At 28.8% G+C, this 18,430-nt stretch overlaps 1 protein-coding gene across 1 annotated transcript in view; it reads right to left on the bottom strand.

Annotated features, from left to right (window-relative positions):
• Positions 1 to 962: 962 nt before the first annotated feature.
• 5-HT2A (5-hydroxytryptamine receptor 2A) overlaps positions 963 to 18,430 on the bottom strand; it is a 131,384-nt gene continuing 113,916 nt past the window's right edge. Inside the window, exons 3-10 of the mRNA XM_088182389.1 lie at positions 11,708 to 11,810; positions 11,499 to 11,620; positions 11,135 to 11,321; positions 8,103 to 8,201; positions 7,829 to 8,044; positions 3,870 to 4,039; positions 3,626 to 3,752; positions 963 to 1,267 (exon numbers count right to left, since the gene is read on the bottom strand). Of these exons, the coding sequence (XP_088038515.1) occupies positions 1,072 to 1,267; positions 3,626 to 3,752; positions 3,870 to 4,039; positions 7,829 to 8,044; positions 8,103 to 8,201; positions 11,135 to 11,321; positions 11,499 to 11,620; positions 11,708 to 11,810 (1,220 nt within the window). The 3' untranslated portion in view covers positions 963 to 1,071. The remainder of the gene's footprint in view (positions 1,268 to 3,625; positions 3,753 to 3,869; positions 4,040 to 7,828; positions 8,045 to 8,102; positions 8,202 to 11,134; positions 11,322 to 11,498; positions 11,621 to 11,707; positions 11,811 to 18,430) is intronic.

An 18,430-nucleotide genomic window follows, 5' to 3' on the forward strand; every position in this document is an offset into this window, starting at 1 on the left:
TCTATCGACAACTCGTTTCGTTTAAAATATTAACAAACATTAAACATGTTGATTTTAATTAAAAATATAAATCAAAGTTCAAAATAAGTTAGCATTTATTCATTAAAGAATCAATGAAAATTTATGCTACTAAAAGATTATGTTTTAAAAAAATAAATATATTTTCAAAATAAACTGCATGCGAGAGATTTGATACCAAGCTAATAGTGAAAAATACATAAGTGTGTTTTATTTAGCTTTGAAATATTTATTGTATAAATAAAAACCAATTTACTATACGAGGAAAAGGTACGCTAAAAATTTTCCGACTTTTGATATATTATACAAAATATGAAAATCAAATCATATAATTATTAAATAACATATACTCAGTAAATTTAATGTGCTACAAAAGCAGAAATGACCCAAATAAAAAAAATACTGATATAAGTGGCTCATCTTCAAGCAGAAAATCTGAGAGAAGTCATAATTTAAGAGTATAGTGACTTTTTGTTTTAAACCAAATTTTGATCTGTTGACGTGCGGAGTAATTTTCCGCCAGCGCCGGCTGGAACAATGCGCAGTTTATGAATGCATAGCAAAATGAGAACGTCTGCACTGTTTACTTTTGATGATTATGTTGAATATAATAATATATGCTTACAATCATCTAATTTGGCTTATCCTCAAAATTGTATATTATTATAGGTCAATATGTACTGTGTATCTTTATTTTTCGAATATCCTTCATATATACGAGTGGCTCAGAACCAGACTTATCTATTCCACAAAAGGTACATTGTGTGTAAGGCATATCAGCTGTTCATGAGAATTCATTGAATATGTTCATTGATACATTGTTATTAAATCAAAATTGTTAAAACAATGAAAAGGTGGGATAGACGAATCTAAATTTATTAAAAAAATCATAAAGGTATGTATTATATTATAAAACATAGCCACAAGTTAAAAACTGTAAGTTAGCCAATCTATGGTTTAATGAGTTTATTTATATGTATATTTTTTACATTTTAATTGAAACTCGAGATGTTCCTGAAGGATTGTCTGGCAATGAACCTGTTGTGAGCGGGCTTAGCAGTCGTCGTCTTGGATTTCTAGTAACGAATTGGAACGATAAGGGTCGGTGGGAGTAGTCGAAGTCAAAAGAGGAGCAGCCTGGAGTGAGATAGCCAGGGGCAGAGCTGAGAGCTGAGCGGCCCCGCCGCAGCCCCCACGGCCTCCAGGACCCGCCACCCTCTCGGACCTGTACCGGGGCGCGCGCCCCCATCTGCAACACCAACGTATATATCACATAAGTCAGTCTAATATAGCATTCTGAGTACATTCACAAATTTGGACAAAATTATATAATATTTGCCCCTGCAAATGTAATATGGTAAACTCGTCCAAAAGTCGAAACTTGGAATAATTGACTCTGTTGATGTTAAAAAAATAACGAAATTTATGTACACACCTATTTTATTTTATAAATGGTAATTTCACACTATTTATGTACATTTATATTCTTACTAATTTATGAAAATATTAAAAACATATAATATTTTTATTATAATAAATTAACTTACAATTGTGAAAAAATATTATGTATTAAAAATAAATAATGGTAGGGTAAATCTAGATTATTATTTTTTAAAAATAATGAATTAAAATTTTTTTAACAATAATAAAAAAATATGTTATTTATCTTTTAAAAAGTTGATAATTCTTTAACAAACATTTTTAAAGTACTTTCCACTCGATTGAGTTCTTCATTTGAATAACTATATACGATAGATATCTATTACTGTGTATTTGTTCCCAATTGTATAAAACAAATAAAGTTTGGCTAATGCCGTTCTTTTAATTTTATGAATGGTATATATTTTCGTTATATCATCTATAATATAATTGGATGTAGTCTTTAATTGCACCCTCTCTTAATATAAACTAAATATTTTTATAATTTCCTCAGTTCATTAATATGTAATTTTCAATCTTATCTAGATTTTTTTTGCAATTCTTTATCACAGTATTTATTCATTTTATATCCTTCCTTATTGTTTGCATGAACATGCATTGATTTAAAATCGTAAACACTGATTTTTTCCTTCGATGAGTATTAAAAATATTTTCCGAAATATGATTTTTTTTGGATTTTCTGTCCAATTTCTAGATTAAAAATAAACAAAAAATTTCTGGTTTCAATTTAATTTTGTCTCATACGAATCTAAATATCCAGTATTTCCGCATGTGCTTAAAAAATCCTTCAAAATTATCTCTGCCTTTTTCATATAAACGCATTTCTTACATTCGATCTGATTTTCGAAATACGTATTTGTGTGCACTTATATCCTTGATTACGATACTCTTAACTTATCCATTACGATCTCTTTTTGTTTCATCAGTGAAACGTTGTATAAGCTTAACTGACTTTGTAATTTATTTAAATGACTAACTTAATTTCAAAACTTTTAGCTGTAAGATTATTATTTAAAATATATATTTGTGTTAATTAATATTTTTTTTGACTAATCAAGGCTTGACATAGTTTCTGCAGAAACAGTTACTTTTGTCATTAGTTAATATAAACATGACTCAGTACATATTTATCTCAGATTATAATTTTTTTCACACTACTACTATTACCGAAAACATATTTATAAATTATGTTTAAGAATACATATACATTATTTTAAAAATATATATCTAGTTATCCAATACAGTTTGTAGAAAATCAAAATTTTTAATCAAAGTTTTACCGAGATTAACTCAAACTGAATAAAACTATCTATATATTTCGCTATGTACAGACAGACCTACCATCCATGGACAAGACATTTATATAAATATACTGCACATATACTGAACATATTTATTTTGAGATGTTTATATACATATGTATAGACACAAAATATAAATTAACCGATTACCCAAGTATACACGTATGAATGTATCTTACGTGTATAGAAACTTAATTTCCTATTATTAAACTGTGAAATTTCGAAAACCGCAATAATTTTAATGCGCTATCGGTAACTGACATTCTTGGGATTTGACCTCAAATTCAGCGAAGCGCTACGTTCTACGGTATTCCATTAAATATGTTATATGTATTGAGATAATCTCTTAAGAAAGGTATCACTGATTGAATGTATTGATTGGTATATGCTTAAATATATTTTTTTCCTATAAGTATATATAAATTGGTAAGAATACTTGAATGTATTACAGATTTTCATTGTAGCTTTATATTGCTTATCCTCTTTACATTATTAGCCATTATTATAATATCCAATTTAACTTTGAAACAAAAAAATAAGAAGACAGCTTTGTCAAAATTAATGTAATTCGAAACGAATTACATTCGGTCATCTTCCGATGAAAATTGAAAATAAAATAGATCTTGAATGATATTAACAAATTCCGTGTACGGAATTGGATTATGAAGCAGCATTGTATATTTTTTCTTTTTCTCTAATAAAATATAAAACCCACACGCTTTTTATAAAGCAGGAATTGAGGTAATACGAAAATAAATAAACTTGACCTACAAGTATAAAAAAATGATAAATTTATAACGAGTATACGTGATGTTATTTTGACATAATAAATACGATTTAATTATAATAGTATTATTTAGGCATACCTTTGACATTTACACAGTAGCAAGCGTATAAAAGCCGCTCTGAAAGTTTTATTGAACACCGTGTAGATGATGGGGTTAATCGTCGACGAAACGTATCCGAGCCATAGGCAGATGTCGACGACGTGCTCTGAAAAGCGTTTCAAAATTTCGTTCATAATTTATCTACGCTACAATACTATTAAATGTATATTCTGCATTGTTTGTGCGAGCATTATGTTCGGTGAATATAAATTATGTACAAAACCTGGGACGTCGCAAGTGGGGCACGCCGCAAAGAAAATGTTCAACAGGAAAAACGGCGCCCAACAAAAGACGAAAGTGAAGAATACCACTCCAAGGACCTTGGTGGCTTTTTGCTCTGTCATCACAGCATTCGCTGACAGGGTACGTCTCTTGCCTCGATTTGCTAAAAATCTGTAAAAGGTAAAACAAAAACAAAAATGTAAATTCAAGGATCTTATTGAGCAATGTTTCTATTGAGAGACTTTGAAACCTATTTATGCAGTGAAGTTAATATATTATGAGCATTAAATATTGCGGATATAAATACAACTTATAACATAAATATATATTATTTTTTAATAAATGTGTTAATTCACAAACGCAACCAAATTAAATTTATAACGGGCATTATTTTTCTTACAAATGTAAAATATTTGTTATGAAAATATCATTCATAGATTAACCTAAATTACATGTAAACTTAATGAGTCTTATCTAACTGGACAAGATCGGATTATTGAGTCATACGTAGTCGTTTCATGTTGCGAGAAATATATAGCAATATTGTACTTTTAGCATTTTCTTTTTCAACAGTCTTCATTTGCATATATTCATGTTTTATATATATATATAGCGTCGCGGCACTTCGCCACACTTTAAAACTTATTGTTATATCATAAGTTTATTATATATTGACAATTCAGGGTGTCTTCTGAGAAGCTAATAATTTGCCAAAGCGGTAATTTGCTTCTTCACATTTAGTTTTAAAGTGTTCGCTTCATCGAAACTTTGCGTCCAAGGTTATGCCGAGGCACTTTGCTGTTCGGATCGATTCTTATATATGTGAAATTGATTTGTCGAAATTTAGTCTAATCCAATTTAATACGCTACATTGAATTTGTCAATAGCGCGTTGCAGTTTATTGGTAGATTCCACTATCGTTTTCCGGATTGAGAGGAGAGTCGTATCATCCGTAAATGTAGCAATCGTAGCGCTACCGTAGGGCTTGTAATAATACCAGAATTTTAAATACCGGTATTATCTAGAGAACAACATTCAATATCGTAGTTAACAGTATTGGCAGTTTTTCTAGTTCTAAGTAATGGAAAAAACGTTTTCTAATAATTTAATGGAGTCACGAGAATCCTTTCTATTTAATCTGCGAATAATTTCTTTCCACATTTTACATGCTTCTGGTTTTAAAGAGTAACTAAAGAAGTCAATATTTTTTTGACTGGAGAAAGATTCTGGATCTTGCAAATATTTAATTAAATACATCAATGTTTTGTTTCTTCAATTATATAATTTCACGTTGAAATTTTGAATTGATATTTTACAATTGTTTTAACAAAAAATTAAGGCTCCTTCGGCTGTCTTTAATAATCGTGAGACAATTGTCAATTAAAGCTGCTGCTACTTGACAAAAACAATATAAAAAAACCTTTTTAGATTATCGAAAAAGAAAAATAGCCCTTAATCGTATTACGCGGGTTCTTAGATCACCAAAACAAAGATAAAACCGCCGGCCGGTTAGAGTAATAGAAAATCGCAAAACAGTTGTTGGTCATTTAAATACTTTCGATTGAAAAAGTAAGCATATATTCAAACATCTAGTGAAAGGTTTTTGTCTGAGTATATTCTTTTATTACTCAAGCAAAAATATGACGAGTTCGAATGTTAAAAAACTGTAAACAATTTTTTGTCATTCTCAGATCGCTATTAAAAGCATCGAAGAAATATGCATATTAGGCATGAACCCGCCTTTACTTATGTAGCGTTATAAAAAGGGCAGTGATTGTTAACTTTTTAAAAATATTCGTACAAAATTAATTTGATGTAATTAAAAATGCTTTATAAAATTTCTCGAATAATCAGATTTTTTTTCGATAAATGAAAATCTCTTGCAAAAGTATTTGACGAATATAATTTTTCAATAAAAATAAATTCCACTACATCTAAGATTTTTTCCCAAGCTTAATTTTTAGTTGATTATCGGACGCCCAGATGTGTCCGTATTTTTAAGCCAAACCGACTTTTTTTATGTTCTGGTGTAACTAATGTAAAGGAAAATATTAGACCAGCAACCCTTCAATACAAACCAATCCCTGATTTCTCGCAAAGTAAATGGAACATTGTTTTGTTTGGAGCAGACGATCGCATTAAGCGAATTTAAAAATAATTCTGTTTATACTCTATTCAGATTTAGGAGTACTATTTATGAATTTATCTACCGTGTAAAACTTCAGTCATGATATTAGTTTGAACTTTCACTTTCACTTCTAGTGTCAATATTTAATTTTAGATATGTTTCAGTTTTGGCGAAAAATGCAAAAATCGTCGTTTTTCGGCATTTAGAATTTTGTGGAAAAATATTAGGTTATATTATGTATATTTCCTTATATAAGGATAAATAAAATATCCCTTTTGTATGTTTTCTATCATAATGGTTAGAAACCGGACAATAGATGTATGTTAGAGAATATGGCAGAGCACAAAGTGCCCTCGAATCTCTTAATTGATGTAAATAGCGGCGCACAAATCCTAGCATCTTGAAAGCTTTACTGCATATATTTCAATATTGTTAATGGCATTTGTAATCAGCTTGAAATGGAACACTAACATTGGTTTATAAATCATTTGATATATATATAAATTTACTACCTCTTTCATATGTAATATAATAATAAAATGTATGCCATGGAAATTAAACAATTATTTTTAATTAAAATCCCAGTTTAAAAAATAACTGCAATAGAAAAATATACGATTCATTTTTAAAATGTAAATAAGGCTGACTTTATATTCGACTGATGTTTTATATATATTTTAAAATAAAGCTGTATTATAATTTTAAATGTAAGTTTCCGAGAGCATTTTTTATTTTTAATGTGCAAACCATTAAAAACGTCCGATGTGACCCAGTTTGAGTTTCACAAGATTGTTCTTGATAAAGTTAAAAAAACTGAGTATTTAATAATTTCTCTCAATACATGCTGTTGAGAAAAACCTCTAGATGTGCTTTGAAGCCTACCTTTATATAATATAATGATTATAAATATCGTGGTATAATACTTGAAAATATCATTAGCAAATATTTTTATTATAGCAAAAATAACACTATGGTATAAAAGTAAATACATATATATTTTTACTAGCCTTCCCGTATATTATTGTAATGTTTATCAAGTGTCATAAAATGGTCGTTTTAGTAGCAACGAAATCTATCCACCACTTGACTGGAGTTGTTCTTTCGTTGAATGAACTGAAGATATAAATCTGGAACCATTCAAGTGTTGCGAGAAAGCAGATAAGCGAAGTATTTTTTCCCCCGTTTTCTATTCACTTCGTTTTCCCTGATAGTGTCAATGAAATGTTTTTTTATTGCTGGCAAAATAAAAATACCTTATACTAATATTTCGTAATTTATTTCGCAAAAAATGCCTTGAAAAATCATGAATAATTTATATGAAAATATGTCAATCACTGAATGATTTTAATAACATATCATTTTGAATAGTACGGTAAGCAGAGTATTAATATTTTATTCAATTGTGTAAAAGTTAAAAAAATATATATGTATAAATGTTTCTTAGCAGTTCCATACTGTGGAGATGTCTTTTTATTATGTACTATTCCATCGAGGTATAATATTTCGAATCGGTAAATGGCTTGGTAAAGCGTAGATATCTAATATAAATATTTATAAATACCAGCAGAAAAATAATATCACGTATTGCTAGTTGAAGAATATGTGCCACACAATATGTGGCATGTAGCAATCAATGTTGACTCTGATGGCGAGGCGAATAAAATATGTAAAATAAATTTCATTGTATTATTTTGGTCGGCATGTGTTACTTACAGAACGTATATACGGTAAGGGATTAAAACATTTTCAAATAAGATGAGTCTAAGTCTGATTTACAGTGTTTTTAACGAAAGTCTCTCAATTATTGATAATATTTGATATTCTCTCTTTACCTGAGGTTCAACGCCGGCGGTGCTGCTAGCGGTAGTCTTAGTGATTTAAGTCTTGCATTTCTAGCTTCTCTCGGTATATTATCAGGCGTTTGAGTGGCTTGATGTCTTCGTCCCGTTCCAGGGTTTCCAGAACCTCCGCTACCATCGCCCGCGGATCCGTTTCCGCACCCCAAAACTGGTTGTGACATACTACCCCGCATGACTCCGCCATCGCACCTGAGATTATTATTAGTGATTTATTTAATCATTCTACGTTTAATTCAAGCATATTAACCTTTCATTTGTGCCGCTCGTCCTCCAGGCCAAGTGGTGCGAAATGCTTCCATGGGTGCCGCTTCCCGAGCCCTTTGTCGCAACGAACCTTCCGCCCAATCTAGGATATCAAGTTGAAACTTTGTTTAAATCAACACGAGCAGTCAGAAGATGACCCTTAGGATTATTTTAATCTTAAGAAAAGCAATTATCCTACTAGAATAGAGCTAGAATGAGTTAGAGAATCTATTTAATGCTTCGAAATATATTATAACAATTAAATGGAAATTTTAGCTTAATTATTATTAAAGTTTATACCTGAATTGAAATATAATATTGATGTATTTTAATAATGATAATATTATACGATGTAATTGTTTCATATTTTAATTAAAAAACAAATACAATAATCGTTTTTACTTCAAGGAACAAAAGAAAGTCACTAGAAAATTATTGTATGAAATTAAGTTTAATGTTTTCAATAATGTTTTGTTATTATTTTTAAATAATTTTGGCAAAAGTCTGGCTTATATAAGTGCAATTCAATCATTAGTCAATTCATTATCAGAAATAAGATTAAAGATTGTGCCGTATTAGACTAAGATAAATGTTCATTAACATAGGTATCATAAGCGTACATGCGTCAACGGAAGAAAAATGTGATGTCATGAAAGACATCATCTACGATGAATTAGAAAATATATACGTAAGTCAAAGACACTTTATTAAAATGGTCATTAAAGACATTAACGCTAGTGTAAAAAAAGTAGCAATTTATATACCAACAATTGGCAAACATAATCTACATATAATCTAATGTGAGCTTCGGGGCGTCCAAAAATATGATTATTATTGGAACCATATTTCTGCATAGAAATATCCATAAAGGCATATGGAAAACCCCGATGGTATAAACGCAAATCAAATTGACCACGTATACATAAAATATAATATAAACTATAATATAATATAAAAAAATATATATTTTTAAAATATATATATAATATAAACTAAAAATATAATATAATACATAAAATATAATATAAAAAAATATAAATCTAAAAAATCTATTATAATTTATTTATTGATTTTAAACACGAAGGTGTTTTTTTTATTCCATTTAGAAAGCCTGCTACATTTTTATTTTTGCGGACTTTCCTAAGAATATTATTATACAAATTCATACCTTCTTTTAACAAAATCCCCTGGACGTATTCGTTTTCTTATACCTATCCATCCTTAAATTATCTCTATTTATCGTATTTAATCTATTTATGTATATCTTTATTTCTTATTAAATGCTTTGATAGCATATTCTTTTCTAACTTATATATAAATACTAAACATTAATCTTTAATATTTCTTAAATATCAAACCATTCCAATCTTTCAGTCATACTTCTACAACTAGTAAATCTATATTTATTTAAAACTACTCTCATTGTCCTATTTTGTAATTTTTGCATCATCGTATTACATACATATATAATATTGTTGCACAATAATTAAAGTGGGGCAATATAATACTATTGTAGATTTTAATTTATTTTGTATTTATAATTAACATAATTCTCATCTTAGAAAATATACATATTTTCTACTTTTATTTTAAATACGTAGTTAATGTTGCATATTTTTTTTTATCAAAATACAATTACTTAAAAATATATTATATTTTAGGGGATCCTATTCTTGAAACTCGCATTAAAATCTGCGGCCATCAATTAGGATAAACTAAATAATAGTGTGATCACACAAAGGCCCGATCAGAAAAAAGGGTTTCCCATAAATAGCACGCAAGGATTCTCTGGTGCATTGATTGAATATTTCTTTGTTACGAAACGGTCACGGAAAACAATATATCTCCGGAAGACAAAACGCACCGTAAGGTCATAACAGTCCCGTTGCACAATTCAACCTCAGAGATGTCCTTCAAGCAAATGTCAATTTATAAAGGCGCATACATATTTCATTGTTCTAAAAGTGAGTGCAACGATTGGTTGGATGATTGCTGCAAGATTGTGACTGGTCAAACTTTGCAGCCATGAATACATAAGGCTGGTATCGAATGAGAACCGGGCAGACAACATACGGTCATGGACGCTTACATCCTGAGAGAGACTCCACCATACGAGCACTGCAGCAGAGAGGGATCAACCTCCGCTACATATTCCTGGCGCCAGATTCTCCACCAGTATTGGAGAAAAACATCTTGCCCATCATAATCGGTCGCAATACGTAATATAATAAGTGCATTGCAGGTTGTCTTTAATCTTTTTTTTAAAAAATGAATTGAACGAGTATATTAAAATTTTTAATAAATATAAAAAATAAAAGTAGATATATAAAAAAGATAGGTAAGATAAAGATTAGTGATTTTCAAAAGCTGCTATAGCAAAAAGAATTTAGATTTTAATTTGCCATTTAATTATAAGTAGCTTTTCATTTTAAACAGTATTAAAGAATATTTACCAATTTTCAACTTAATATTTTTTGATAAAAGGAAATCCATTTAAATACAAAGAAAATTATTTAATATATACAATATTTTTTTAAAACACGCAAAACTTTGTGTTTACTTTAATGATAACTAATGTTTATAAAATTTTTATAAAAGTTTATAAAAGTGACCATATTATATATAATATGGTCACACACTTAATTGTAATAAATTATTTTCAATATCCTGTGGATAGATTTGTGGACATAGTTTGTCGATCCCTTATTTAATTTAATTGATAACAAGTTATAATCTGTATTAAACAGAAAAGTTAGATAGGTAAAACTAAAGTAAAATATAGGTGTAATTAATTCAAATTTAGTAGTTTTATTTTCACATTCGGTATTTTAAGAGCCGCATTTCCGACCCCTTTAGTAGATAAATGATATTTATGCTTTTTATTGCCAATTAAGAAAACAAAATTTTATGCCGCTTTAGGATAAATATACTTTAATTATCATTTTAATTCAATATATTTTTTAATTACCAATTCAGAAGGGTTTGAAAATTAAATAATCGGTCACATAAAAAAAAAAAATTATAAGTATATTTTACCTGCTGAAGCAATCCACTTCTGGTCGTCTCGCCTTTTGTCGCAGTAAATGTACTGTCAAAGAATATGTCACTACCATACACATCATCGGAAGGTAAAACGTCACTAAAGATCCAACCACCCAAAATAGTCGATTATTGATGACACATTCCTGAGCTCGGGGCATTATGTTTGATCTGTTTATTATTCCTGTAAAAATAAATATATATTTTATAACAAAATTTTTCATCGATGTTATAATTACTAAAGATTCAGAGAACCATTTTGTGTTCTATGTCAATTTCGCTCTTTATCCTTTGTTTGTACAATAAAAGACAACGTTGAATAATGCAAAGCGTTCAACAATATTATTAATTAACATCTCACCTAGTACTGTGATTGAACTAGAAACCAACATGCTAAGTAACCACACAAGTGCCACTTTGATGCCGACCAATCGTTTTGTGACGCTGTGGCGGGTCCTCAAAGGGTTCCTAATCCCCAAGTATCTGGCGGGTTACGAAATTAATTTGTACAACGTTTAAATTAAATTGTATTACATAAATGTGTTTGTGGACGAGAATATAAAATAATACCTTCCCAGTGAGATGAAACACATGTGCATTATGCTGGCGGAGCAGGCCAAAACGTCGCAGGTGACATACACGTTGCACCACACCCAGCCAAATGGCCAATAACCTGAAAAAAATAGTTCATTTTAGCATGTGAATAATTCATTTTTAATGGCTAAAGTAATGCGAATATATATATTTAATAATTATCAAGTGATTCTTTCAAAAGGTTTGATTTGTAATCTTAACAAAATTATTTACTATAATTTTGTTCAATTATTTTAGGTTTATCATTTTAAAAGGTATAAATAATACTCTGGCACAGTAATTTTTAAATATTAGTTAGAGAATATAATAAGTTATCTTAACGGACCCTCAGTTGCGGAAACTCGAAATTAATGTAACTTACTGCAGACCGTAGCTCATTTTCTATGACAATAGTTTTTATTGAATAATGGCTTTGAACATTCTCTCTCATTAGTAATACTGGTCTGTAGAAAAAATCCTTTTTTACCGATTCCGTACAAGTAACCGGTTCTTACTAATGTACGTATGATGAATTTCAATAGTATATTCTATCGCGTATTTTCTTAATTTAAAGTTTACCATTGATAAAAGTTAATCAAATTCATACGCTATTAACAGTAGATAATTATTGGTGATAAATTTAGTTTTCAATAAAGTTATTATTAAATCTTTTTAATTTACTTTTTTAAATTGTCGAAAATTATATATAATATATTTCTCAATATTTTTTGTAAATTTTTATGTAGCAATTCTTGAATTTTTCGAAAAATAAAAAACACAGAAATCAGAATGCTAAGGTAAGATCATAAACCATGCTGCTGCAAAAGTGCATTTCATGATTTTATAAATTTTGAAATTCCGGTTTTATAATTTTTTTATAATTTCCGATTTTATAAATTTTAAAAACATAATGCTCCACTGAAAAAATAAAACTGTAATTAATAAACACAAATATGTTGATTGTATTGGGACTTTTTTCTGTTAAAAAAGATTATTATTAGTTTAAAAAAAAATATTAAAATTTTAAGGTTTCGCATTTAATAGATTTTAAGCTCATATCAATATTATATTTTAAAGTACTTTTTATCAAGCGCTTAATATTTTATTTTCAAGTAAAACATGCACAAGATGATAAAAAAATGTTCACCTAATCATACTACAATGAAACCACATAAAAATTAATTAGCGTACATTGGCAAATTCAAAGCAAAACAATTTAAATATTTTTTATTAACACAAATATTTTACGCAATATAAGGTATATTATTTGACAAGGACTTTTAAATAACTTGAAACAAGAAAAACAAGCCGCGAAGGTAATATAATCGTCGTAATTGGTCGTGGCAAAAAAAAGTGGGCGAGCACTAAACCTCCCTTATGCTGGCTATTAAATCGGATACCAACGCCATATAAATTATTTTCTTTCGAGCCTTGTTTCCAACATCAGCAATAACTTAATCTGGGCTTTTCACGAAGGTTGTACGAACTCGAATCAAGTGGAGCCGCCGACCATTGATAGACGGATAAGATCAAGAAAGCAGTGGTTTTTCTCTTCACGTTATCCCTGATTTAGCTTGATGACCGGAATTCAGAGTTCAACCCGCTTTGGAGATAATTGGTAGTTTCGAATGCAGCCACAAGACGACTTCACGTATACGTGACTGAAATTGTTGCACAATATATATATTGTATCAAAAATAAGCACCCCTCATACATAGAAAAGGATACAACTAATATTAATACAATTAGTTTTTAGCTATATATTTAATAATATTATTATGTTTATAGTATATTCGAAAACATTATCTCTATCACATACCAAGCAATAAAACCATCGACTGCGTATTTTAAGTATGTACACGTTTTATCACCGAATCGCAACGTGTGCATCAATATCACGAGTGGAAATAGATGAATGATGCTAAATTTCTAATGGAACTAAAGATACAAACGTGTTGCTCTTTCGTACGATCGACATGTTCGTCTTGGAGACATTAATAATTCCACGTACGTTCCAGTTTAAAACTCGAGCGATAGTTTGGGCACGTGTTCATTGCTGAGATGGGATGTTGCAAATGTAAATTTGCTATTCAATCGTCCTTGCCTGAATCTCTCACTTTCTCTCTATAAATACAAATTGTAATTCACGCCGGACGCCGAAATATGAAATCGTTTCCTTTACCAATATTCAGGCCAATTCCTAGAAAAATTCCATTTTGATAATACGAGGGAATTGAATGATTCCGGAAGAAATTTACGCCCGAAAATGACGCAAGGCTTAATGCTTCCGACTGGGGAGGTTATTTCAGATTTTCGATCTATTTACGATGGCTTATTTGAATGGAGTGTTCTCTTGCATACGGTTAAAAACCTGAATTGGAAAGCTGAATTGAGGACGAGGTATTTGTATAGCATTGTTTATATGCTTCTCTGGTTGAGTTAAATTCATTGATGGTTTGTGTCTCATTGTTGGAAGTAAACATATTATTTTCAAAATAAATAAAGTCTGATTAAGTGGACTAATTATATAGTAAGAAAGTTGTATTTTTTTTTATATTAACCACTAGTATTAATTTGGCAATATGGCGTCATATTTTTTAACTGACAACAAACAATTGGATAGCATTTTGGTACAAGAAATTTCAGTCTCCAGTCTGTTCTGGCTTTGAATTATATTATGAATCAAACTACAGCACAGTAAAATAAATATTTTACCCACTCTTGTAAATTGCTTTTTTTTGTGATTTAGTAGTAAGTAAATAAATATGTTATTTGTCAAGCTTATTTTGTCATTGATTATTTTGGTTATATTACATTTTTATTCACATGTGTAGTAATGAAACCACACTGCATAAATTATTACAATTATAAATTTTAGATTTAAGTAATTAAAAAAAAAATAAAATTAGTGGGTCTACATATTATAAGTATATAAGTATAAAAAATAAAAAATAAATCAAATTCTGATTCAGAAAAGAAAACATACCTGAACTAGATTATTAACTGTTTAACTAAAATCAAAAGTTTTCTATATTGGAAAAATAATTATCAAGGAAAAGGATCCCAAGACATTACTATGAGTTTTCTTTGAAAGATAGATGCGTACTTTGTTGAGCTGGATAAATCATATACATATATAACAATAGGAGAAATCTTTCATTAACACAGTTTTCCGATACCACAAAATGGCGTTATTGCTATTACATCACTGATTACATTTTTATTTAAAAAATAAGTAATTAATTATTATTTACATTTTTGTATGATGTTTTCATTAATTTACAGTTAAATATTTTTAAAATCAGTAATATTTTAATATATAGTTTACTTTTACCTTACAGCTGGTTCGCTTTTACTACTACATGAAATAATAAGATTTTTTATATAATTAATTAATATAAACAGATTGTCATACAGTATCATTAGCTCGTCTCTAATAAAATTATGATAATTCTATTTTTAAACAAATCTTTCATTCGGTCATTGAAAGACAGAAGTACTTGTTATACGAGATTAGTTTCTGAAAACTTTTGCGGAACTCACGCATTAGGTTTGGAACATTTCCAAGCCTTTTAAGATGGTTGTATACAAAAGTGGCTCATATTTATCATCATAAATTTTCGTGTGATAATTCATAGATTGCATTCTACCAACATAATGTAGATCGTTGAATTAGAAAATCGTACAAGCCAAAATTATTTTTCTGAATTTTTACTTTAGCACTAAAAAAGGCAGCCAAAATTTAAAAAGACTTGCAAAAGAGGATTAATATATTCTGGTATATTATTCTGATATCATAAATAATATTTTAATATTTTTATATTTATGTTCAAGACAGTAGTGCGAAGATTGACCAATAAATGTATTGATAGATGAGAACGTATTTTGTTATATCTGCTTTGGTGCAATTCTACATTTATATATTAAAAAAAAGTTAACAAAAAATTAAGAATTTTATAGTTACTATCAAAATTTAAAAAAATACCTGTAATGATATTTATTTTAAAATAGCGTTATTTTTAAAAAAAAATACTAGATTTGTGGGGACAATAATTGCTGCTTAAAAATGCGATGGCTGCCGAATAGTCAAGGATACTATAGGAAGAACTATTATTGCTCTTTGCGCAATTAAAAAACGCGATTACCAAGTACTCAAGCTATAATCAAACACTCTTCAATTTAAAGATATTGTTTTATAAAAAAGTTATATCTTAAAGATAATTTGATCATCAATTTACATGATAAAGTGAGTGTTTTTGTTTTTAACTTTCGCTTAAGCTTACGATAAATACTCGAATAAAGTTTTAATTATAAGAAAGTTTATCTCGATTCGTTCGATATCGTGTTTGTTTTCTTCGTATTCTTGCAGGCGCTGTATCAAAAGGTAGATTAATTTATATTTAACGAAGGCATCACAGTTTATACTCACTATACGTATACTAAAACATTTACTTATGATCGCATGCCTGACAAAACACGAGTTAAACAAACATTGAAATTGGTTAGAAGCGCGTGTAATTATTATTTAATTAATGTTACGCTTAATAAATTAATTACGATTGTCTGTGTATTTTTCTAAACTGTTTTGATTTTATAATTGCTTTTTGTTTAATACGATCAGGCTAAATCTGTTGGTGTATAATTAGCATTTTAAGTTAATACCCTTTCATATATTCAAATATACTTTAACCTTCCGGTTCTCGCCCTTTTTACATTTAGTTTAATACGACTTTTAGTCTCACAGACGCCTCGCGAGTAACGGAGGGTTAAAGACAATTTAACCAAAAACACTAGAAAATAAAAAAATCGTAAAATTTAAATCACAGTATCGTCAAATTTAAAATTATCTTAAAAATAAAAAATAGCTTACGAAACCATGTTTTAGTAAGCTAAGTAAACATAACCAAACCGGAAATATGACTATTAAAATAATGTTCAAATTTGTATTTTTTATTAGCTGTTTCAAACCTAAACCATCAAGATTTGACAGGTTTACCCAATGCGTCATGATGGCCATTACACAAACAATAATAAACATTTAAAAATAATAATCAAAAACATTACGGTGCACACCTAAAATAGGCACCATCCCAAATCAATTTTTTCAGCTATTCATAGCGAATGGTTCGTGCAAACTCTAAATCATTTACGTCTTAGCTGCATTACACAAGAATATAGGACGCGATCGCGGCTCTTTAACACTCGCAGCCGAAAGTGTCCGAGCATTGACGGGTTGCCGAAAATTTAAAAAGTGCTTCTATTCTATGCAAAGAATACAACGAATTGTATCATAACGCTCCTAAAATATACAGTTTCTCTATCACATTAAAGTTGACTCATAACTTTTACAGTAAAACGAAAATAACTGTGCTTTTCCAGCGCTATTCGATTTTTTAAAACGCAAATTTATGTGAAAAGCATTCATATTTATTATTATTGATTTCATAAATAAAAAATGGGAAGTACAAGCTGTTGAGTGAAAACATAAAAATAACATTTACATTTACAGAAGCAAAGACGACAGTAATAAATGAGTAACAATTCACATAATGATATATTTTTAACTATAATATCCAGAAATCAATCAAAGTAAAGTTTATATTGCTATCTCGAAAGAGTTTAATTTTTGAGTGACGTGTTTAAAAACTTTTCGTCGCTATCCAAGTGTAGTATCTTGGATACTATCTTGAAATAAGCGGACGTAAAAGAAAGAGTTGAAGTAAAAAAGAGGCATTAAAAAATAAGGTTCAACTCGACAAGATTAGTATCTTATGAAAATATTAATGGCTCTCATAATAAGTGTTTCGCCCTCAAGCTATACTTGCTCAATTTTTGACCTTTGAATAAGGCAAATAACGTTAATGATTTTTCTCTTAAGGAAGTTTTTGCCTTAAGTTGCTTTGGATGTTACATATATGCACATGTACGTAAGATGAAAGTAAACAAAAAAGCTCATGAAAAAAATACGTATTCGAGAAGGCAGCTCAATAAAAAATTGTTTTTATTGGTTACCTCACATACCAATAAATTTATGTATTCAATAATGACATAATACAATGTGTATTTTATTGCAACTTCATTGTATACATACTCGACACTATTTTGTATGACCGTAAATTTATTTTGTTACACTGCTCGCTAATATAATTTTTTTAAATTATAAATAGAAAATGTTTTAGATTATCTATATACTTATATTATATTAAATTTCAAGAGAGGACTTAAGATTTAATGATATGAAAACTAGTTAACTACAAAACTAAAGCTTGTTATTATTTATTTTTAATGTGAAATACTATTTAATTAAAAAAATATTTCGATGAGTTAACGATAGTTTCTATGGGATCTGCATGATCTATTTTTAAAATTTAAGTTATGTCCTAATTTATCCATAGATTTCATAAAACATAATATTTATTTTTATTCTTAACCAGTATGTACCATCAATAGCTAAACATATTTATTGTACTAGCTTTTATCTACAAAATACAATGTATTAAAGAGTATAAGAGTTTAATTAATAATATTCTCTTCCTGATCATACATCTGTGTATGAGAAAAGTAAAATTTAATTGATCATATTAAAAAAATCAGGATGGTACAAGGGTTTTTCGTCTTTAATTAATATTGTGAAGATTAATTAAGTTCAGGCTTAGGACAGACTCGTAACAGATTGCATATTAATTAAATAGTTTAAACTAATATAAGTAATACAAGTAT

The sequence above is a fragment of the Plectrocnemia conspersa genome, unplaced genomic scaffold (assembly GCF_051122295.1).
Source record: "Plectrocnemia conspersa isolate PC_06_02 unplaced genomic scaffold, ASM5112229v1 ptg000001l, whole genome shotgun sequence".
NCBI lineage: Eukaryota > Metazoa > Arthropoda > Insecta > Trichoptera > Polycentropodidae > Plectrocnemia > Plectrocnemia conspersa.